Below are 25,838 nucleotides of genomic sequence, written 5' to 3'. Positions count from 1 at the left end.
GCTGATATTAAAATAACCGTACCATAATCGGGAAACATTTACTGGCTCAAAAGCTTGTTTGATACCATGATTCAGTCTCTTACCAAACTCTGACTGGCTGTTTGGGAAAACAATGCGGAAGACATAATCGGTTGCTTCTTCCTCTTCTTTGTCTGAGACAGAGTCTGAGGATCCCTGTGGACATCTCTTCTTTAGCTTAGGAAATATTTTACCCTGGAAAACGAAAAGTGAAGCATCAGTTCAATATACATGACTGCAGATGGTTAGTAATATGCAATCTATAGTGGAACAAATAATTTTTTCCATTTAGAATTAATTTGTAACACACAAAATGAATTGCAATTGACAGATTAATCAATCAATGCATACAAGAGATTGTACTTGATCTAAATAATACCGTAGAAATTACATTACTCCAGTGTCACATGATTCTTGAGAAATCATTCAAACATGCAGATTTGGTGCTCAAGAAACATTTCTTATTGCTATGAATGTAAAAAAAAAAAAAAAACACTTTTTATGCAATTTAATATTTAAGTGGAAACCATGAAATGTTTTGGATTATTTGAATAAAAAAACAACAAAAAAAGATGTTTTGGAACAAATCTCTTTACTGTTATTTTGATTAATTTGAGGCATCCTTGCTAAATAAAAGCACTGATTTCTTTCATAAAGAAACTCTTACTCTCTTACAGAGGACACTAATAAAAAATACTTGGTCAAATAATGAAAATATTTTTCACACAGCATCGTAAAATGCTGAAAAGTTATAATCCTAATGGAAGTCCATATTCTGAATTTAGAGTAAGTGTGCATACTGGAGAAAAGTGTATCGTGTCAGATCACTTCCTCACCTTTCCTCTCTGGGACCAAAGCGGCGGGTCTAACTGTCCGTGAGGCAGCAGCCCATTTTCCAGACAGGAGAGGAACTGTAGGAGGTGACCACCGCGGGGAAAACGAAGCGGTGGCCTTTGAATCCCATCCTGACTAACCAGAACCACTGTTCCCCCACAGTCCACTGCAAACAAAAATACATACACAATGGAATTAATATGAAATAAAGTGACATGTTCATTGACATTTAAAGGACACGGTCTCTCGCTATCACATATTACTAGGTTAAATACTTGAAGTGAACTCTTCTGTAGCATGCAAAACATTTCCTCTCTTAACTGTATCTAATATCTGAATCATCATAATATTCTTAATATTGAAGCCATTACACAGCCTGTACAATAAGGAATCATTCATTGGCATTGTTAACAGAATTACATTGCTTCAGAATCTGAGTAAAGCCTCACTTTAAATTCTCATCTTTCTCCAGAAACAATTATGTTCTGATTAATTCTACTCTCTCTCATCGGTTCGCTGGTCTTGTGCTTGGATGAATTTGAAAAGGACAAGTACAACTGAGGACACTGGCTGAATATTTGAGTACAACCAAGTAGATTTACTTCACCAAAAGAGACTAGATACTGATTAACGTTAGATATGCTTTTAGCCTTCAGAAACTCTGTAGGGTCCATGAATGTTGGAGAATTTTGTACTATCACATTACAGTCATATTATATGTTAAGTATTTAAAAAACCACTCAATGTGAGCTAGCAGCATTAATGTGAAGAATCTAATTTTAGTTTCAGTTTTTGTTTTGTGCCATGTGATGTTCCATTCCTTTAAAGCGATGTGTTTTGGTGCGCTAACGCCCAAATCAGTTCAATCATGTAATGTGCATGTCATAAAATGCAGTCTGCTGAGGAACATGCTTTATTTTAAAAAAGAGTTAATAAACGCTGCGAAAGATACTATTTCATCGGCACGTTCTGTGCATATTAGTTAATATTTTAAATAATGACAGTCAGTTATGTCTTAAGTGAATATAAACAACTGCAAAAGAAATCAGGTATTTTAGATCAGTGCATACCATAATATAAGAAACAGCATAATAAACCTACTGCTGTCTGTCATTAACGTTAATCAATGAACAAAAGACAGAAAATCACTCACTGCTCTTAACTGAAATAGTTTTTTTAATGCAATACTGTGTTTTTATTAATAGCCTTCCAGTTCCAGTCTGGATATTCTCAATAGTGCAATTCAAAATAGGGAAGATTGTGATTTAGATCATGTATCGTGATTTTGTGTTATTCAATTGTGATATTATATATTTAGGGAAGACTGCCCACTCCTATTATATATGAATTATTCAAACTAATCTGTCAGAATTATGGACAGGTAAGAACTGCAGGATGTGTGATTTTGGGTGCCAGCTGGATGTTTTTCAACCTGGCACAATGTGGCCTACCCTGCTGATGACAGTGCAAGTACACAATCTCCTCCAGGCGGATGGTCATGGCATAGTCCCAGTAAACACTGCAGGAAAACAGAGACTTGCTTGCGTGAACAACATTACTACGAATAATAGAAACCAACATAAAATCATACAAATACTTACATTTCAGGGATTCAAAAAGTTTTTAATTTAAGAGAGAAAAAATAAATCATGCTTTGTTTCAATTTCTGCATGAAATTAGAAATCACTCATCAGGGGTAACTTTTTGTATAAATAAAATAAATAAAAATAAGAATTTTTTTTTTCTACCAGCTTCACAATATGCATTTACAGTCAATATTTGCATTAGTATAAAGTGAAAAATGCCACTCTGTCTATATACTGTAGTTAAAAATATATACATAAAACAACATTATACAATATCATATTATAAACATTTAACAAATCAATAAATGCATTACTTTGGCTTCAAATGTTAAACCTTAAACCACAGAGCTTTTGTTTCGCAGGAAATCTGCATGTTTAAAGATTTTTAAATATTAATTCACTTTTGTTAACAACAGATTTAAAAATGATTCTCATTACTTATAAGATTAAGAATGGAACGTTTCACTGAGATGTGTCGAGATTGCATCCTTGTATTATGGTGGAATGAGAAAAATCCTGTAATATATTACATCCTATCATATCCTGTGATACTCTGATTCTTCATCAAGATCATTGATACATTACATTTTCTTAAAAGAACAAACTGTTCTGCTTATTCAAGAGTCCCACCTCTTCTCATAGTCGAGATCTCCCATGGAGCCGTTCATAAGCTGATTTGGCGTCCATTTCAGAGTCATGCAGTCAGCCGTCTGGTGGAGAGAGAGGTACCCTGGGATTGCTTCCATATCATCCCTCTGAAAGCACCACAACAGAAGCCCACATTATGAGGCAACTGCACTATAATCAATAAGAAATGCTGCTTGTGAAATGTTTTCTGCTAGTTTATTACATATTTTCTATGCAATTACAATAAAGCAAACTATAATTAAATTTTTACATAAAATATGCAGTCAGAAATAATCCCCTAAAGATCTGTCATAATTGACAGCTGTTTAATGCATTATTCACCGGCTGCACCAGAACGTTGTTCTTGCCGAACAGGAGGGTCGCTCTGGAATTCTGATGAAGAGACTCCACGTAGTCTCTGGCAGAGGGGGAGGGAGATGGCCTTTCATCCATACTACTACTGGAGTGTCTTTTCTGAATCTGAACACACACATGCACACATTATTAAGAACTGAGGGCAATCGTTAACCTAATGTGTTTCTAGCAAAACATTACATCAGCAACTAATGTAACCAGACAACATTCACAGTTAAAGTGTTATAGGAGCTATTAATCTTGTTTTCCTAACAATACACCACTACATCTATCTGTCAAGGTGGATAAATGTGTGGCCGCTGGTGAGTCATTAGATGTATACTTGCATCTCCTCTTTCATATATCAAAAAGGCACTCAGCACCAAAAACTGGGCTTTTACAGCTCACTAGCAGGTTTTTTGTAATAAAAGTACATTAGAAAACAAGCCCGGAGTGCAGTGCAGTCAGATCTATCAGAGTTGAAAAACAAGTGTTGTGTGTCCTGCTGTTGTGTGGGTGTTGGCGATGACCAGAGAGGGTGATCAGTCAGGAATCTGACGGCTGTGTTTGGTAATGGAGCTGGGTAATGATGTGAAACGTATCTCTTGAGTGGAGGTTCATACTCCGTACACTCAAACACACAGACCACTGCATGACTCTTATGGACCACAACCCTCTTCAGAAGCCTGAGATGAAGTGTACCGCACTGAAGGCTAGAACCTCACCCAACAAGAGCAAATACACAAACTAAAAGGTCTTGTTATGAAATATTGAAATGGCATTTATTTTGCCTTATCTATGTTGCGCAGACTGTTGTGTAAGAAAACATCCAAAACTGATAACCAGCTTTAAGATGTTGAAAGTACTGGTGCGTAATGCTTAAAAACTCAACGTCACTATGTATTATGACGTCAATGTTACCTGCAATTGACTGACTATAAACTGTTTTTGATCCCTGACATTTCCTTGAGGCACGGTTGGATACATCAAGTGAATCTCAAATGGCCTGAACATTTAGTTTGAAATGGCACTTCCATCTCATTCAAATGCACAAGAGCTTTCAATTTTGCTAATTTTTTTTAAGTGCAAACAGACTGAGAATATCAGTGCATTAAAAAATTAGCTCTTATTCTTGACCTTTTTTATTTAAGAATGTACCATCTTAAATATTGTGTAAAGTGCCATAACCCAGAATGCTAAGATCAATATATCACCCTGCACATAATTCAATTGTGATGACGTTTCTGCAGCATCTGCACTAAACAGAACTACACATTTACTTATAGTTGCACAATCAACTGGGATAAGTATTTAAACTCAAAAAAACTGTGTTAATCCCATTTATGCAATCACAGGTCACTCACACAGAGGGCAGGTCTCTTTGTAGGAGAGTCTTGTCGGCAATGGCCACTGTGAATACGATGCCTTTGCACCAACTCGTCAGCTGAAGGATCCGTCCAGAAATGATCTGCCGTCTTCATTTTAGTGTACTCCAATGCACATGGGCCCACTAAAGAAGAAATGAAGTTGAACACACATTATCTGCACAATTAGCCAGGAATACAAAAGAAACAATAAGACACAAAATAGCCCCATCTAAAACCTAGTGAGCTGCCTCCCTCAATAGGCAGCTGCAGCATCCTTTCATTAGTGAATGATTTCAAATGTTCCACATAATTAGTGCTCTGCATGGAAGACTCACAACTGATTTCAATAGAATTTGATGTTGGCATGTTGCAAAGCTAACGGGATGAAACTATAATAACAAAAATATGTAGAACACAGATATTGGGTAAAATAATAAACTTAACTAGTGGATCATTTAAAGTAATATAGCAATCTATTACTTTACTAATACACCCTTTTCAGTATAAAATATTTCTCTTGTCCACCAGGTTTAGTTTTCCATTCAGCGTGTGAAAAAATGAGCTGATCACTAGCTATGTTTCCATCCACTTATTTTTATGCACATTTTGATCGCATGACAAAAAAACGCTGGATGGAAATCAAGATGCGCATAAATTCTAAAAATGTGCAAAATGTATGCGCACAACTGAGTAGGATAAACTTTTTATTCTTATAAGAACAAATGCACATAAACTATGATGGAAACACATTTACTGAATATATTCTACCATGCGCATTGAAAAAGTCATGTGACTTTGCGCGATGAGATGGGATAACTTGACTAACCAGTGGACCAATCTCGCTCACAGCATCTAAATGTGGTTTTGGCCTTTCTGAGATGCCTGAGGAAAGTCTGTCATAAAAGTATTCCTGTATAATTAATGTCTTACATGACAATTTAGAGTCATTTTATTATCAGGAAGTGCCGATTTTGTTCTCTTTGACTCGCTGGATGGAAATGGTGCTTTATTTGCAAATGTTGATGCAAATGTGATATTCCAGTTTTGCGCACAAGTTAAATTTGCCTCTTTGGATGGAAACATAGCTACGGACTTCACTACGATTTAAAACAGTGCATGGCACAAGATTGCATGAAGATTGAGAATGATGTATAAAAAGCATGCCTACCTAACAAAGAGGCAAGGATAGGGCCATCCACAGGGTCCATTAGGATAGCTTCCTTCTCATAAAACTTACTGAAACAACATTAAAAGTCACTTTAATTTAATATAATGCAAGCTGGCAAGTTTAAGTGTACCTAAAAGAAACTAGTCAAGCTTGCTTTCTCTTCATCTCTCTATGCCACCTTTCTCACCTGCTGTTTTCCACCAGGTACAGCACGATCTTGTCTAACACTTTCTCAATGAGTGCGGTGTGGATCCACACATGTCTGACGGCCTGAGGTGAGAAGTTTAGGACTTTGGGCATCTTACGGGTGCTTTCGCTGTATGAGAGAGACTGACTTCGTCTGAAGAGAAGAACAAATCAATAAAACATTTTTAAACTGTCAAAATCAATTCCCATGCATTTAAATACATTTTTGTCCACTGGGTTGGTACTACTGAGCATACAGTATTACTCTTCTCATGAATAATATTTACTGCCAATTTGCCTGAGGACATATGTTGGTGGTATTTATGAGCTGCAGAAAGCAAGCACACTGCAGGTTTGTACTATTGCTTTATTGTATTTTTAAACAAGTCTGAGTTGTGTGTTTTATTGGAGGAGATCACAAAGTCTGTTCTCACTTGCTCTCAAAGACCAGTTCCAGCTCCTGGGCTTTTCTGCACAGCTCTTCAGCTGGAGGGAAGCTTTTGCCCACTTTGGTGAAGAGCGCAGCTATCTTGTTGCTTCGCAAGAAACCAGCAGCTCTCCGCTTCAACCCATGAAGCACACAGGCTTCAACAGCAGCTAAACACACATACATTTACACATAAATAGACCATTTTACATAAAGAAGAAAGAACATGTTAGTATATTTGTCCATGTCCATGAAAGGCTTTTTGTGTATCAGAGAAACAAAAATAGTGAAAACACGTTAATGTGCTCATCCGGAAATTATACTACTGTTTAAAATGTTTTAGGTCAGAAAGACTTCATTTAAGGAATTAATACAAACACTCAGCCAAGGATGTACTAAATGTATTAAAAGTAACAGTGAAAACATTTATAATGTTACAAAAATGTTCCTATTTCAAATAAATGCTGTTCTTCTGAAATCTCTATTCATCAAAGAATTCTGAGAAATCCAAAAAAAACTGCATCATGATTTATACTGAAACTTTAAGCAGTGAAATGTTTTTCCCATTGATTCCCATTTTCCCATTGAGCGCTAAATCAACATATTACAATGATTCCTAAACAAACATGGGACACTGAAGAATGAAGCAATGGCTGAGGAAAACTTTGCCGACACAGGAATAAATTACATTTAAAAAAATTATTAAAAAAAAATAAAAATTATATTGCAAAATTCTACAGTACTTTTTACTAAAGAATTCAGCTTTGGTGAGCATATGAGACTGCTTTCAGAAACTTAAAAAAAAGTGTACATATTCAAGCATACTGTATTATTAGTAGGGGATAATGTACAGTCGGCTGGGCATTACTGCAACACAATCCCTGAGACCCAGATGTGAAACGGACGGTTTATTTTGTGATAAAACCCGGCTGATTGTACATTATAACTCTTGTTTTTGTCTACTGTTGAACACATGAGCTAACAGAAAAAAAAAAATTCTAAGCATCAATTATTTAAATTATGTGAAGAGTAAAGCATGAAAAGTGTACATGAAGTGTCAATTATACAGTTAAGCTTTAATTATGCAAATACACTTGGAGAATGGAGAATACAGCAACTGACCAGTGAAAATCGAAACATCTACAATTAAAAAAAAAATCTAGAAAATGCTTTAATACATAACTAAAAACGTCAATTTGACCCTAACTCTAGCACCCTTCATTCTAATTTTATTGTATTTGTTTTTTAACAATTTGACCCTCTAACACTTGCACTCTCCATTCCATTTCTATTCTAACTACTTGTTTTCTTGAAAAAAGCCCCTGACAATAGCATTATCTTCTATTTTTTTCTATTATATCTACTTGTTTTCTTGTTATTTATTACAAAAAAATTACCTTCATTGTCTATTATTTTTATTGAAATAAAAAACAACTTAACCCTCTAACACTTGCACTTTCTATTTCTAATCCATTCTACAATTTTTATTTTTATCTATTATAAAAAATCTTGCTACATGTACTGTGCCTTAGGCTAACCTAGACTTGTCCCAGCACTTACATATCATTGCTCCTTTGTTGGTTTTGATTGCTTATTGTCCTCTTTTGTAAATTGCTTTGGATTAAAAGCATCTGCTAAATGAATAAATGTAATACAAATATGTAGTCAAACTAAAACACCAGAAGGACCACAGATACGTCGTGGACTGAGACACACTGCACTACGTGGCAGTAACTGCAGACCTCATACTGAAGCTCTCTCAGGACTAATCTTATGAATCTGCGAGGATGGGGTCGGGGGAAAGCCTGTGTAGCCATGGAAACCGTCACTGATGGAGCACTTGCGCTCATTGAGAGCTGGGCAGGGCTCTGGAACAACATCAGCTGTTTTATCATTATTCGTGTCCAAGTCAGACGGAAATGCCCGAGAGATAAACCAGTCTACAGCTCAGGTTAAAATCTCTTAACAATTCAGAGAGATGATGCACATCCATACAAACACAGCAGCCGCTTTCATCTGATACTGTATTCATCGCTTCTCTTTGACCGGCCTAAATGGATTCAGACCAAAGAGAAAACACAGATTAAAAAGAGCGGGTGAAATGAATGAGTGGATGCACGGACCATCAAACAGGTTCAAAAGGTCTTTAACATGTTTCTAAAGACACACTAACTACTGAGAGGATCTTTAGTTCATTTAAAATAACATAATCTACTTTCAACTCACCGTCATGTCATTCAGAACTCTTATTACGACTGTTTCTACAAAAATAAGTTGTTTCCAGAAGCCTCTATTTATCAAAAAGGAAAACATGCTTAATTAAAGTGACAATACAATAGCTTTGCTTATGAAACTTTAAACTAATTTAAAGTTGTTATTCACTGAAAATTGTCCCTTCAAATCTCTTAAATGTTAGGGCACCTTTAATCAAGATGTCTCAAGATATGATGTAACGGGGATAATGATGATTTGCATTTAATATCACAGGTTTCCATATGTCTAGTGACTGATCAAGAATGAATGGTTTGGATTGCACTCTATCGTTAATCAAAAATGCAGTTATATTGGGAAATATTATCACAATTTGAAATAATGTTTTTCATTATATTTTAAAATGCCATTTTTTGTGATCAAAGCTGAATTTTCAGCATCATACCTGCAGTCTACAGTCCCACTCGATCCTTCAGATATCATTGTAATATGCTGATTAGGTGCTTAAGAAACTTTTCTTACTAATATCAAACTTATTTTGTGGAAACTTAATGACCCTGTTGCAAATTCAAAATTAAAAAATGAACCATAAAGGAGAGCTCTTCAGTGAATAACAATCTAAATATGAGTCAGTTCCTCTTATAAAGTGATTGTACGGCTTCAGAAGAGTAGAGCAGACTACTTTCCAAAAGTGCAACCTAGAAACAGGGAAAGAAGGAAAGAAAGAAAAAAGGCTTTGGAAAGATAAATGACAGAAATGTTTGGTCAAACTTCGGGGCTGGGTAATAAAATGATAATTATTAATATCACAATATATTTTTATATATAAAAATGCCATGAAAAATCCCTTTAGAAAGATTTCCCCATAAATTTACAGTAGTTACACTAACTGCCTCATGGTATTCTGGCAGAAATGTGGGATCTATAAATGATGTTTTATTATATTATTAATATGTATTAAAACGTAATAGTTAAATAAGTTGCAGCATTTATGCATACGTCTTAATACTAAATGCTATACATGGTTTTACCTGCTTATCATTATCTAATTGTGTGATACTGTATTTCATTAATTTTAATAAAAGTAGAGTCCCAATATTAACATTTTACCCATAGATTTTACACTACAGCTTTTACAGATGTTACTCTTTTTTGTTAATGAACTCAAATTGACATCTGCATCATGCTATCAAAGTACAGTTTTGAAGCATTATCACACATTAGAACATGCAAATAAAACTAAAATAAAAATATTTTCTCTAATATATCTTGTTTAGGAGAACAGACTGAAAAACTCTTGCAACACAGATTTCTGAAAATGTTCACCGGATTGGTAAGCGTCTGTCATGCTCTGACAAAAAAACAACCACAATTAAAGCTGCAGTAGGGAACTTTTGTAAAAATATATTTTTTACATATTTATTAAACCTGTCATTATGTCCTGACAGTAGAATATGAGACCGATAATCTGTGAAAAAATCAAGCTCCTCTGGCTCCTCCCAGTGTCCTATTGCCATTTGCAGAAAGCCATCCGCTCCCGGTAAGAAACAACCAATCAGAGCTGCAGTCCGTAACTTTGTTTGTGTTCAAAATGTAGAAAAATGTATGTAATAAGCTAGTACAGCATGAATCCATTTTCCAAACCGTGTTTTTAGCTTGTCCTGAATCACTAGGGTGCACCTATAATAAGTGTTTATATTCGCACTATTTTAGATTGCTTCGGGGGTACCGCGGCGGAGTAACCCAGTACCTTTGTGATTCTTCATAGACATAAACAGAGAGAAGTAGTTCCGGCTACGATGTTCTTCCGCAAGACGCAAGGAGTTCTGTTTATTAACCGCTAGAGCGTCAAAAGTTCCCTACTGCAGCTTTAAATATCTGCTTTATACATCTTTAACTCAGGAGAGGAAATCTAACTTTAAACTTGAAAGATAATTGTTTTGGCCATTATCTCAGCCAAACTTTTCCTTTATGCTTATGTTCTCTAACTTCCTTTTCTGTTTTGTTTGACCTTCTACAGAATGATTCGTGACTACAGCTCACTTTAGATGCACAATGGCCTGGATGCAAACCAGGCCTCAATTATTTTTATTCAAACTGATTCTCAATTCAGTCATTTTACTGTGAGAGTGAAATGAGAAATCAGTATGCAAAGTAAAATGAAAGTGAACATGCAGAGACCGAGAGACTGCATGAGAAAGAAAAATATATTCCAGCCAAATACATTTCCAAAGCAATATCCAGAGCAACAAATAAGCCCCACGACACAAAATGGCACGGGGAGCAGGCGGCCCCCTGACCCTGATCTCAAACGCTCATTAAAAATCGAATCATACCACCACCAGCCCTAATGGTTTGTAATCACACTGTCACAGTGTGAACGAAATGAAACCTGGATATATACGATCCCTTCCACTCCCACTGACCAGCACTTTACTCTGCAACATAATGACGTAAAAGCGTCTGCGTGGCGAACAACATGCTTTTAAAGCCACACGTAGATTGGAGACAAAATTAAGAGATGTCTTAAAACATCACAGTACTGCACACAGTGTCCCATATCTACAATGATGAGAAATGTCAGTGTTGACACTTCCATCTGTGGTGTGTAAACATCGCTATAATCACGATGGCTAATTACTCCCCCACGGGCAGCCAGCAGAGTCTGGCTACCCTCCATTCATCTCCTATTATCTGCCAGTGCTTCACTAGAAGCAGCAGCAATATTAAACCATTACAGTGTTAACATACACACTAATGCAGTTCATCCATTAGGGCATAATGATTAAGCGTTCTTTCTTTTCTCTTCCAGTATCCTTGCTTTTGTCTTGATTCTCTTGAAAAGTGAAAGGTTGCTGTAAACGATGATCATCATTTACTCATCTTCATGCTGTCGTAACCATTTCTTTCTCCTTTGGATTACAATTTCTTTAAATAAGAAGATAAATAAGCCGTTTTTGACCCAACTGACTGAATGACTATGGATGAAATCCACAGAAGAAAAAAGTGCATCCTGATTTGAAACAATGAGGGAGAGAAAATAATAGAATTTACATAAATTTTTGGGGGAATCATCACTTTTGTCTCAGATAGCTTAGAAGAAATGAAAGACACAAATGAAACAACTATTGACACACAAGAAGTTTGTGTTTTGTATTTGAGGGATTTCAGAGAAACTTTGAGATGTGTTTATTTTGAAATGGTGAATACTTTGGTACCTTGGCACATCTGCACCAGCGTTATTATTGTTAAACAAAACCCAAACCATCAAAAAATAAGATAAAATAAAAAATAACTGAAAAAAAAAAAACATTCTGAAATTTTATTTCAGCTATTGCCAAGACAGCATTCATCATTTTTCTTCAGATTAAGTTAAAGTAATAAAACTAAAATGTAATAAAAACTATATATACACAAAAACAACCAAATGCATGACTAAAACTTAAAATGAAAACGGAAAATACATAAAATTGTGTTAATATGAAACACTAGAGATGTATGTGAGATCACTGGAGTCTTTCTTTAGGAGAAACATCTGAGACTTCACTAAAAGGCTCTCCATTTAATCCCACGTCTGATGAAATATTAAAAAGATCTAATCTGGGATTTTTTTCCTATAGTTGCCTCTTCTACGAGCTCTTGCATTTCATCCAGCAGAGGTTCAGCGATGTGGCAGGAGACAGTTGAGAGGACTTGAGATAGAGACAGAGCAGGGCAGAGGAGAGCAGAGTCACAATGAATCAGAAGTCAATGAATTACAGGAGAATAAACAACCGGCTGAAACCAGAAACCAGCAATGCACACAGGCCCTATAATCATCTACCCAATCCCACCGCAGGAACATAATAAAATGAGTTAACAAGGCCATTAATCAAAATATATTTTTCAAGCTACTTTGATTGGTGTTATTCAGAAACACCTCAGTGTGGATAAAGAAATATCATCCACTAGCTGTTTCTGTGAGCTCGAACTGCAAGGTTTTGTTGATTCTGTTCTACCTCGACGAGACACTTTTGAAAACAATAATCGCTAGGATGCAGAGTCTAATTTACACACAATGCAAACCTGCCAAAAGCGTTTGACCCCTCACAGAGCTGTGCTGATGAAATTCTAGGGAAGGTGGTATGGTTGCCAGCATCCTGGAGCAAACAAATCTGTTTAGTGAAATGTAAAAGAGAATAAACAAAAGAAAAAGGAAAGCTGAACAGGCATATAAACCCTTCACCTAACAGGCTGAAATATGACCTGGCAGAAACTGGATTATTAATGACAACTCATTTATTCTTTATTATCATGTCACGCTAACTTGATGTGAATTTGCACACAGTGACAGAGAAGATGCACAACTGAGTGATTACTTTATTACGTGGACAGATTTTCTGCTGACAAACAGCGGGCAGCACTTACTGCAACACGATCAATTACACATTCATTTACTGGTTCATTTACGTTAAAATGATCACTCTATGTTCATCTAGACTTTATAAACATGACACTTCACGACATTTACACGCTTTGACGCTTCCCAAGCCCTGTTAAATGCCGAAATGTTCATCAAACCATCATGCTGCACAACATTTGGCAGGCACTGAAACACAGCTGATCCCCAGAGTCTCCCATGGATATCCCTTATATTTCAATTGTTTGTCCTTGAAATAATTACATGCTTGAGAAATTGAGAGTAAATTGATGGAAATTCTTTGCCATCACTGAAGTAAATGACTTTTTTTTATATACTGTATATATTAAAATAGAAAGCAATTCTTTTTTGTCTTTTACTGTATCTTTGATCAAATAAATGCCTTGGTGAGCATAAAAGTCTAAAATTTAATAGTTTTGCTAAGCACTGTCAACCCAATGTGCAAATATTTGTGATGATTTTAATCCAATTACATTAGTTATAAGTATAAAATAAACAAATCCTTTTCAAGCGGAACGGTTATTACATATATGTAGTAAGATTTCACAAAATAAAACTGAGCAAATAAAGTGTAATGACATTAATAAAAACAGTATTCTTCCAGCAAACAATGTAGTCCCTTAGAAACTGTTGTTGTTCCAATGAAGTGTTTGCCAAGCAACAAACAGAAATAAAAAAAGGTGTATGTTTGTAGTGTAATTTACAACAGCTTCCAACCAATTAGAATCAAGGAACTGAACTCTCCGTTTTATGAAAATGTTCAATGACTTACCACAGAAGGAAACAATATGGCTGCTGTCTTCATGAACAAACTTCCTTGTGACTGCTTCCTCCATGATCTGCTTGACCTGTGACACATGGAGACACAACAGAGTTATGATGAACTAAAGTAAACTCTGTTCTACAGCTTAATTTACACATTGTGGATGTTCCCATGATTGATGAGTCTGTCAAACGGTGCAGGTCTCATGAATATATTCTCTCTCACAAGTACTCTCATTTGCCACCATCAAACACTCGAAGCTGAGAGAAATTGAGAGTTGGCATGAGTGATTTATGCACAAAACGCTTCCTCATCGTGACTGTAGATGGTGAAATCATTTAAATGAAACAGCAGTCTTCATAATGTATTCACTAGACTGCACTGCACACACATCCAAGGGCAGATATATGTTCCTGTAGCTCAACTGGTAGAGCACTGCCTTATCAAGCGCAAGGTTGGGGGTACGATTCCCCGGGAACACATGATATGTAAAAATTGATAGCCTAAATGCAGGTAAGTCGCTTTGGATAAAAGCATCTGCTAAATGCATAAATTTAATTTTAAATTTTAATTTAATTTTAATTTTAAATGTAATTTAATTTTACATTTATATATATATATATATATATATATATATACCCATATACACACACACACGCACAAAGAAATACAGATATATACAGATTATCATGCTCCTTTGTTTTTTCTCCTTTTTTGTCTTAGTATTTATTTCTCTTCAAACAACCAGAGTGCATTTACGTGATGACATTTCCACCCTAAGGCAAAATTTATTGCTCAAAGGATGCCCTTTCTTAGCTCTTAGCTGTTTTTTTATTCAATAAGGACACATCACATAAGTAGAAAAATTTAAGTCATTTATAATTTACAAAAGACTTTTAATTTAAATAAATGCCATTCTTTTACACTTTCGAATCGCTTCTTTAAAAAAGAATGAAATAAATGTATTATGGTCTCGCCAAAAATATTAAGCAGTGCAACTGTTTTCAGGATTGATAATAATAAGATATAATAATCAGCTTTGCCATCACAGGAATAAATTACATTTCAATGTTCCGTTTTAAGTCTTAAAACCTGATGATCCAGAATCAATTATTACAGAGTTTTAAATGACACTGGTTTAACCTTAAATGTAAAAGCCTGTTACTGTGCTCATCTTCTTTAGCATTCAGACTGTGGATGTACTCTGATTCAGATACTTACACCCTGACCTTCTCTTTCATTTACCCATAACTAATGCAGCAGGACAACACAAGCTCTTCAGAGCAAAACCTGTGGATTTGGTGTGCCCTGAGAACAAGTCACAGCCTTTTTCTTCTAAGAATCTGGCATTTACAAAAATCCCAGCTTAAAAAAAACCAACAACAACAAAAGAAACCTAAGAATGCATTGCTTTATCAGAATAGTCAACATTACTCTTTTGGTTTGAGATTAAATGCTTGATTTTTGAAAATGGCCATTCTGTATTGATTTCTTCTCACTATTTTATTCATGATTCTAACATGGCAGCAAAACTCTGTTTCAATCAACTTAACCTTAAGAGTTTAAACACCATTTATGACTCACCTGATGCTATAAATAACTCTGGACATATACTTATCTCCTCCTCCATACTACAGATTCACACCTATCCAAACCTCCAGAGAGAGAAACGAGGACGCAAAGGAAACTCCTTCGCTCAGGGACCAAAAGAATCACACACACTTGAACACAACGGTATGATTCACAAAGGTACAGATCAGAAGCACAACCATAAAACAAATGCCTGTTATCCTTGGGAACAGAGACAAGCTTTATGATACCACCAAAGTACAAAATTAACTGAACAGTTTGTAAATGCTGTTTTCGTTATTTTATAGATTTTAGAAAATCTTTGCAGTGTCCCTTTCACTAGCTTTTATTGTCCTTTGTAAGCAGTGTTAATTTTGACACGAAATTTTAATTTAGTTTTAGTCTTAGTCTTTTGACTATAATTCTTTTTAGTTTTAGTCAAGTTTTAGTCATCTGATTTGTTTTAATTTTAGTCTTATTTTAGTCGACTAAAATTGCTTGGTATTTTAGTCGACTAAAATTGCTTGGTATTTTAGTCGACTAAAATAAGACTAAAATCAATAACAGATTTACTAGACAATTTTTTACAGCTGGTATAGGAAACAAACTTAACCAAAATATATAAAACACAAATTCAACTTTATTTCAACACAACTGTGTCTTTATTTCGATTCAAAAGCTTTTATGCAGCAACAAACACTGTCATGATAATGTAAACAATAACTAGCTGCCAATTGACCATCAATAAAAGAAAAATAACGTTAGGTCCAGGACCTTAAAGCTTTCAGCTGAGCTGAACAATAAGTGCATACATTTAAAGTAAATATTTAATAAGTTGGCAGCTAGGTGGATAAAAAAAGTAACAAGATTTTATAAGGTATTCATTTGTCTAGCAATATTGTATGTTTTAAATACTACATTATTGCTAGATTTGTATGTATAATGATAGGATGTGAACATTCATGTTTCACATGACTAATATAGAAATATTTGTGATATTGTCAACAAGTAGAACATTATAAAATATACTAAACATTAGTATTAATCAAATGTATTTATCATGATATTACGTATTAGTATTGTGCTCGCATCTAATTTGAAGAAGGGGCTATTTTACAGTACTTTTCAGTTCGTAATATTTAATGCTACAACATCTACGCACTGCACTATTCCAATTTTGCTTAGCTCAATAAACAAAAGAACATCGTTGTAAAATTACATTTCAGAAAATGTCCGGGTGGCTCGTCTGTTAATGTCTTTTCAAATTGGTTGTGTTCTTGCCACGAATGAGCGCTCTGCGTGCTTTACACTTTGTTTTGTTTTGTTCGTCGTCAAACGTGAAGTGAGCTGTGGACATTTTGTCGCTCTTTTAGACAGTAGGGACTTTAAGCAACAGCTGCGAATGGAACGGCTACAGCGACCGGAAGTTTGCCGTCACACCGCTGTAGCCAAGAACGTAAAAGTCACTAAGCAACGGTAAAACAGAACAGCGCAACGCAGCATTAATTCATTTATTGAGATCCAAAAAAATATATAATTTAAAAAAGCAGGAGAAGGATTGCTTTTGGCGTTAAATGACAATCTTTTGTCAGAAGAGGAGTTTTTAATATTGTATGATGTAAATAAGTCTAAAAACATAACATTTATTTACCTAACCTCTCACGTTGTAGCGACTCTGGCAAATCAGCTGTTCTCCCGTAGTAGACCGTTAAATTAGAACGTCACAAAGTAGCAGTTAAATTCGCGCAGGCGCAATACAACGCCAGAATGGCGTTGCCGTTCCACCAGAGGCTGTTGCTTAAAGTCCCTATCACCTCTTCGAATGCCGACTTCCCGGGAGCTCATAAAAACTGAAAACCTTCGCTTCACATCTCAATAAGTCAGGCTCGGATTGGTTCTCTTCTCTCATGCAGTCTGTTCTGTTTTGCTGGTTCTTTGTTCATTCCTCGCATCTCTCCCGTCTGCTGATTTGATTTTCGTCACAGTCTATTTTCGTCTCGTCCTTTATTCGTTGACGATAATGTCAATCAATTTAGTCATAGTTTTAGTCTCCATCAGTGCCTTCTATTTTAGTTTTCGTTTCGTTTTCGTCGGCAAAAATATATTCGTGACGAAAATAATGACGAAAATATTTAGTCAACGAAATTAACACTGTTTGTAAGACACTTAATCTTATGTCTAAAAGATATATTTTAGTTGTTATTATCATTAGTGGTTCTTGCTAAGTGCTATGGACCTGAATGATACTGATAGTAAAGCGTCATGCTTCATGCATATTCAATCAATACAGCAAATTGAAGTCTGCATCCACTAGAATGAGGGGAAAAAAATCCATGAACCGATGAGTTGAACTGAAGGACAGCATTCCAGGTTGCCTTGCTGATGAACCCTTGAGTGCATCTTTCAGAGGTTATAAGTTCATGAAAGCTCTTACTCCGTGGCTGACTCAATGCACAGATAGAAAGACCTCTCAAATCAAATTCACAAATCCAATACCTGCACTGATACTGACATTTTTAAACAGATCAGGCATCGTCTTAGTCATATAAATGTACATTTTTAACATAGTTATCACTGTTAAAGATCACTGAATTAATCAAAGTATATACCCTAAAAAAAGACACTGAATACCGCAGAAGTACATAAATGTTGGAATGCACCTAATATTGTAAGACTATCAATAAATTCCACATTAAAACAAGCAAAACAACCACCTTCATCATTGAGAGAGAGCATTGCAAGGTCTGAATTAAGGATCACTGATGCGATAAGAGCAAATAAATTCACCTATAAATGTTTACTAGTGGCGTCTAAACTCTTATTGATCAGCCTCAATTAAACTGTAGTGTGCATTGATAAGTAGAGATTGTATCAAGCTCTGTGTGTGTGTGTGTGTGTGTGTGTGTGTGTGTGTGTGTGTGTGTGTGTGAGTGTGTGTGAGAGAGAGAGAGAGAGAGAGAGACTCTAGGGGTCTATTTGGAGCTCGGCTGTCCCTGATGTCTCAGCAGCATGACAAAGGTTTCCATGGAGATGGCATGGAAAGTCTCACAGCTTGGGTTGCCAAGTTACTTCCCAAATGTGTTGGCACCACATTAAACTGTTGCTTCAACTCGGAGCAAAACCAATGAACAATTCCGGCTGTGAATGGAAATGGCATTTGACATGATTCATGCCACCATCACAAAAATGATTTGCCACATATTACCGCGTAATACAAATTTAAAGGCTAAGAGGTTGAGTGGACACTACTTAGAAAAAACAAGCAAATTCACAATGAGAGCAATTTATGTACTTGTAGAGCAGTCATGAGCCTACAATGGACAGCAAATCCACACAACTCTCATTTGGTCTTGTTTAATATTAAAGTCACTAATTTTATCCCATAAAACCATCTTTGATAATGAAAATGATTTATTTCAATGCCCTCACCCCATGCAAAAAAAATCCCTAATGTCTTAAAATGGCTTACACAATTTCTACATGTCATTTGTTTGCTCACTTATCACACAAGCTCCATTCACTCAGCTAATTGAAGTGGTAAACGCTACGCAATCACAAGTGACAATACTAGATAAATGGTTTCAGATTGAATCCACCAGTGAATTTATTCCAATTCTGAATTAATTATAGCCTAGAAAGCATGAAAATATCCAAACTAATCAACAATACTCCCAATCAATCACTATACAATCACTAAAAAGTGGTCACTCATAATGTAGTTCATCAAAATTGCACAAAGGTCCATCCTAATTAATAAACCTTGAGCTAGAGTTCTACTACAAACATTTTGTGTCACATTTGTTTAAAGATGCATTTCCTTTCCATATAGTTTCTATTTTATGTATTATGCAGTATATATTTTAGCACTTTAATTATAGCCTACTTTTTTATTCTTATTATATCCATTTTCATGTGCTATCTACATGCTGTAACACCACAACCTCCTGGAAGGTGTGAACATTTTAAATAAACAATACTGCCAAACGATGCTCTATTAATCATATTAAGAATGCAAATGATTTGTGTACATGGCAAAATGCACTGCTTTAGTCTTAACATAGTCTTGAATTATAGTTATGTTCATAGTACACAAACAAGTGACAAAAACATCAACATACTGTAATAGGAAAGTAGAGTTTGAGGAGAAAAAAATGAACTGGCATCTGGATTTGCTTGGAATATATAAAATATATTGTCTCACATATAAAATGTGTAGTTTCACACCATTTGAGATGCTCTGTGGGTGGTGTGGATCTAAATCAGTCCCCCGGTCCATATGGCTCTACAGGAACAGGCTTCACATTCCTTGGGAAAACACATTTCCCATGACACATACATGCATGGTGTTAATGCACAGCAGAAGTGTCACATTGCCTATATCTTGAAGCTAGACTGTCAGTCCAACTGATCTATCCTTTTATGTTCTTCATTAAAGGGGTCATATAATGGAGTGTTACAAGCTCTTAGTGCATAAAGAAGATCTGTAAAGTTGCAAAGACTAAAGTCTCAAATCCAAAGAGATACTCTTTATAAACGTGAAGAGTCAACATGGCCCCAGATGTCTACGTCACGATGTAAAAAAATGTACCTAACACCGCCAGTATCTGTTTCCATAAAGTGGGGTAATTCCATCTTTGCAAGTATAGTCTGGTGCTTCTGACTCACAGCCTGTAAGTACGTTTTCATATGTAAAGGATTTGCCACTGACGAATTAAACGTGGGTTTTGAGCAGTGTAGAGTAGCGCTTGTTTATGCAGCACGATACGCAACACAACGCGTAAAAAGACAGTATAAATCATTATTATCCCACTGGATGCAACATATGTCTTGTTTGTAATGGGTTTTATTTGTTTTGTCTCATTGTGATGGGAAATGGCATCACAGTATGAAAAGGGGCGTAACCAATCAGAGCACTCCTCAGTTTTCAGAACGATGAGTTTTGTAAAAATTTACCAGTTTCAGAAAGCCGGGGTATAGAGCAGCAACAATAATGCACACTGTGTGGAAAATAATGTGTTTTCTGAACCTTAAACCTCATAAACACATTGCATTACACCAAATACACAAAATAATGTACTTTGTAGCAACGTCATATGACCCCTTTAAAAACAGCTAGGCCCCTGTAATGCCTTATGGCTCTTATTGGTCATTTGTGACATTCTGCAGCCAAACATATTTGCATAATGACCGCAAAAACTCTATAACTGTGTTGACCAAGGCAACACCGGTTTCCTAAGCATCATGTCTTTTACAGCACTCTGGGGTCTCTTTCTTCTTACAAATGCATTCAACTCAGACAGTTATTATCTTTGTAGGTTTGTTTAGCAAAAAAAGCACATGGGACCCACAGCACTGAACATCTTGTATGTCTTTCTTATCAGACACACTGAGCTCAGTTAATAGACCTCTCTCCTAACAACCTGATGATCTGAATAAGGTGTTGAAAATAAATGAGACCCCAGAACCAGGATTAAAAATATTTCTAATAACAATATAATATAATATAATGCTCTAATTTAAATAATTAAAAATATATATATTTTAATAAAAATAATAATGTAACTAATAACTGCTGAAGAACTTTATTTATCTTGCATAACATATTATCCTGAAATGATCTCAAAAGCAATGACTGTACAGTGGACTGGGTATCACTGAGCACAGATGTCTGCAGACATATGACTCATCAATCAGACTCCATCATGATCACAACCTAAATCTACTTCACCTATGTATGATCCACTTAAAAAAACATTTATGCCATTTTCACCTGTCCATTATTACATAAACTACAATAAATAAAGAAGCCTGAGTCTAAAAAAGGTTGAAATGGTTAGATTATATATATTGTTTCTTTAGAACAAATTTATAAAAATATTAAATCAATCTATATGTAAACCAAAGTATGACTGAAATGGAGTTGGTGTTAAGAGACACTAGACCTAGACATCATTGTAATGTGTCTTGTGTTTTGTCACATACAAACCCATTAAGTTTAAATGAGTCTCAGTGGTTTGACTTTAACAAGCTTTTGCGATAGTAGCTGAGGTTTGCTGCTATTTGGCTTGAGGTTTAAGTGTTTCTTGCACACACTGAAACAACATCTTGCAGAGTTGTTTTGTAACACATTCACAGACTGGTCTCTGCACACAGAACATGGTGATTAATTGGCTCATGGACTCGTAACAGATGGTTTTTTCCATTAGAAATGTATAACCAGGGGAAAAAAGGAGGAAGATTTGATTCTCTTTACTATGTTTGTCTAAGATGCTGTCTATGGAGGTTACTAAAACAACACATTTCACAATTTAATTAATGCTGAATAATCTTCAGTGACCCCTTTAAAAGGCACCATTTATTCAACCAGAAATGGTTGATATCTCTTGAATTAGTTATGAAATGTTATTTGACTCTATTGTTTTAAGCACAAAACCAATATTGACTGGGTGTAGGATTTCACAAAAAGTGACAAAGAGAAAGAAATCTTTACCGCAGAACACATCTTACCAGTTTTTATTTATTTATTAAAAACTCTCCAAATCCAGAGCAGAAAATTAACGTGTGACCTATCACGACTTTTCATGATTTATCACAAACTCTAGTGTTTACTACTGTATAGTTTAAGTCAAACCAACCAATTTAACAATGTTTCTGTTAAAAACTAATTCCAGAGCAATTAAAAAAAAAAAGGAAAAATCCACGCTTAGTTTAAAATAAAGTAAGAGGTTCTTTAAGGGCACACTGATAAGCTATAGATTACACTAGCTGTGTAAAAGGGAAAGATAAACAAATGGTGGGCTGCTGGGTAGAGTGTGGAGAGGCTTTCTGCGCATGGCCCTCTCCTTGTGTCAATACTGGTGTGAGAAATAAAGAGAGAGAGAGAGAGAGAGAGAGAGAGATCACAGACTGATAGTAACAGACACAGAATGAGCCTTTTTGTCACGTTGCCGGTGCTCATTGTATCACCAATGTAATATCTGTAATAATAATCTTTCATAATTTTAGTTAACAGCTGCAAAAGGGTAAATATGCACTGCAAATGCCAAATGACTCCAGGTTCCAGGCAGTAAACACAGCATGGATCAAGAATACATTGTCATTATGAGCACCATACAGCGGAGGGTGAGAGTTCACCTGCCTCCACTCTTCTTGATTAGCTGTTTCAGTCATCATAATAATGTGTTTCAAGCACTGAAATATCATTTTTTATGCATCTACTGGGATGCTCTGAGACACAGTGCAGTGAAACATTATAGACCAGGCTCTGATTGCCAAACACCTCAAGCTGAGATGCCTGACTAGAAAAAAAAAGAGTCATCACAGATTTATGTTAAATGTGCCTGATAGTAATGTGGGAAGAAGCCCTCTTTATGTGAATTTATTTAAAAATTTTAACTAATATGTTTAGCATGTGCAAGATAATAATGAATGCATCAGCTAATGTGTTATTAAGGTAAGTTAAATAGAAACATTTAATAATTTAGTTGTAACAGAACAAAATGTAAAATTATTCCAAGAGGGCATCTTACCCCACTACTGCTTAAACTTCTACAGAGTGCATAAATTAATTAATTAATTAATCTTATTAATATGGATATATTTTAAAAGTACCATTAATGTAAAATACTTAACCAGCTATTCATATTAAATTGTATGTAGAAAATTTTGTAGAATAATGAATAACTGATGACAAACTAAGCAGAATCCCAAGAGATTCATCTGAAAGCTACATTTATTCTATGACTATTTACATATTTAACTGCCCATATTTTAATTGCAGATGTGTCATAATTGGAACACTATGAATATATATTAAATTATTTCATTCAATTAGTTTTAATGAAAAGTGGAGATGTTCTTAAATGTTCATCTTACTCATGTAGTGAATAATAACCCATTTTAATTACAATAAGCAGTAAATTAAACAGAATAATATGTGCCAGTTCTGGGGGTGGGGGGGGGGGGGTGGGGGGGGGGTCATAATAGTTATCTTACCCCAAGTATCTAATTTATCTTTTTACTTCAAAATAAAAATTATATATTTTCTCCACAAATCTAAAAACATTAGTGTGTTCACAAATTTCAACTGACTAAATTTCACAAATATTGACATGAAATGACAACATTAAAACTAGCATAATAATTTACTAAAAGTGTTGAGATTATATTTTGTGCCGTCATCTTGCCCTAGGAGGTATCTTACCATGTCTCCCCCATGTTCATTCTTATAAATGCAACTTTTTTATTGCGTTTCTATAATTTCTCATTATTTATACTTTGCACCACATGACTGCAGCAAGATGGGGTTCAGAAAAGATGGTGCATTGACCATTCGGCACAAAGCTTTGAGTTTTACATTTAAAAACAGTAACATAACCACTAGAATGCGGTCAGCTGTATGTACATATGTCTGGATGAATCACTGACACACAGGACAGATAAGGATATCAGCGATTGCAATCACAGCTCATAATAGTGAGCCAAAAATTAAAACAGAGTCAGTATAGAGCAAGTGCTGTGAGGAAATCATACAAATTCACACCCAAAGTCTTACAAAACCTCATCCACTGAGCAACTGCTTAAACATACTCTCGTGCAAATACACAGAGAGAGTGCTTGCTTAACCCAAAAGGATTACTAAAACCTATTAATCAAATGAAATGATGGAAAGTCAAAGACCACACAATGCATTCAGTGCTGCCTAAAGAGATAGGACTGGCCTTAAGTCAATACCACAAATCAATCAATAGATGCACTGAGCCTTAAACTGTATTTTAAATTTCAACAAGAAAATCTATGAACAAACAAGTATTTTAAGGACTTGAAGTCACAATGCAATCTGAGGGGTGATATGGGCAGTTGTAACATATAGAAAGTGCTTACAGAATGTTTATGGATCATTAACCATAGATGTTGATGATATATAAATACATTTCAATGTTTTCGTACATTTTAAGGAAACGTGTATTAAATGTGTCTGATATTCTGAATCCATAGAGAAATATTTCAAAATAAAATGCATTAAATATAATAATATAACAACAACCTGCCAATCTGACTGTAACAACATCAGATTTGAATAAAACGTCACACTCACTATTTTAATAATGCAGATATGATGCAAGTGTGATAAAGCTGGCATTAAAGTCAGTGACAGATGCTTGATGGGGAAAAAGACAAACAGATGCAGCATATTCAGGGAAAAAAATAGATATGTAAAACCAAATATATTATTCATTAAATACTGTACACTGAGATCGCACAGCTGTCTATGATTTTAAAACTATACCAACAATTTAACAGCATTAAAATGTTTATTTTGCTCTGGCAGCTTTCTTTCACGTATAATGTTAGCTCCAGTGTTCGATTAACTTAACACTACACATTTTGTAGACATGTTTGAATGATGACTCACATTTTAAAGGGCGTTTCAGCCTTGTGTTCACTTGGCTTTATTTGTTTTTACTGTCACTTACCTCCTTCTTCACGTTTCGCAGCAGTCTTTGACGGGTCTCGGCTTCTGGGAAACAAATAAATGTAGAGAATTAATTATTAAACATGAACAAGTACAGGTCAAACGTGCGATAGTGTGGTTTAGAAGTGTTTCGAAAAAAGAAAGCAGAATTTTGTCGCACCTGCGGTTGTGGTTGCCATTATTGTGGTTTTGAGCTCGTGCGCTCCTCGCTCCACTGACGCTCAACACTCGACTGGATGAAGCCAGAGCAGTTTAAAGGCGAGATCACGTGATCTGCCAGAGAGGTTGCTAGAGATGTGGAGATAGCAATCTCCTTTTACCGAGGAATTATAATATTCCTGGAGTGAGCTCTCCTCTAGAATTTATGTTAATCTAAGTGGCTGCTGTTTTGATATAGTAGTGATTCGTTCGTAAACTAATTTAATTTAATAATTTAATTTAATAGTAAATTAATTAATAAATAGCATTTGAGCATAGACTTTGAAATAGAGCCTACAGTGTTCCAACAGCGACTTGTTCTGTGAAGAGTGTAGCCTATTTATTCATCGCCTCCAACCAAATAGAAATGCCTCAAACAAACGACCTCAAGTTTATGCGACTAAAAAAAACCGCATCTTTCTCTGTTTCCCTTGATAATAATATTTCTTTGTTTTTTTCTGTTAGGCGCTTCGAACTATCGATTCATGATTCACGAATGAATCACTCTTGTGAATCAGTTCTTTACAATTTTAAAGGGCCAGACCTAAAAATTAAAATTCTGTCATTAATTACTCACCCCAGGGGCGTCGCTAGGCCCTTTTTAGGGGGTCTTCAGCCCCCCTAAACTTATGCCC

At 35.4% G+C, this 25,838-nt stretch overlaps 1 protein-coding gene across 3 annotated transcripts in view; it reads right to left on the bottom strand.

Moving 5' to 3' along the window:
* LOC113049001 (small G protein signaling modulator 1-like) overlaps positions 1 to 25,243 on the bottom strand; it is a 33,885-nt gene extending 8,642 nt beyond the window's left edge. For all 3 annotated transcript variants that reach the window (XM_026211005.1, XM_026211006.1, XM_026211007.1), the window contains exons 1-12: positions 25,166 to 25,243; positions 25,007 to 25,050; positions 13,971 to 14,046; positions 6,575 to 6,737; positions 6,142 to 6,294; positions 5,955 to 6,022; positions 4,784 to 4,929; positions 3,408 to 3,545; positions 3,069 to 3,193; positions 2,304 to 2,371; positions 855 to 1,018; positions 84 to 213 (exon numbers count right to left, since the gene is read on the bottom strand). In XM_026211005.1, the coding sequence (XP_026066790.1) occupies positions 84 to 213; positions 855 to 1,018; positions 2,304 to 2,371; positions 3,069 to 3,193; positions 3,408 to 3,545; positions 4,784 to 4,929; positions 5,955 to 6,022; positions 6,142 to 6,294; positions 6,575 to 6,737; positions 13,971 to 14,046; positions 25,007 to 25,050; positions 25,166 to 25,184 (1,294 nt within the window). In that variant the 5' untranslated portion in view covers positions 25,185 to 25,243. The remainder of the gene's footprint in view (positions 1 to 83; positions 214 to 854; positions 1,019 to 2,303; positions 2,372 to 3,068; positions 3,194 to 3,407; positions 3,546 to 4,783; positions 4,930 to 5,954; positions 6,023 to 6,141; positions 6,295 to 6,574; positions 6,738 to 13,970; positions 14,047 to 25,006; positions 25,051 to 25,165) is intronic.
* Between the last annotated feature and the right edge of the window lie 595 nt (positions 25,244 to 25,838).

This window comes from Carassius auratus, chromosome 30 (assembly GCF_003368295.1).
Source record: "Carassius auratus strain Wakin chromosome 30, ASM336829v1, whole genome shotgun sequence".
NCBI classification, from domain to species: domain Eukaryota; kingdom Metazoa; phylum Chordata; class Actinopteri; order Cypriniformes; family Cyprinidae; genus Carassius; species Carassius auratus.
Note: the sequence above shows the minus strand (reverse complement) of the source record. Positions and strands in the feature narration are given on the sequence as shown.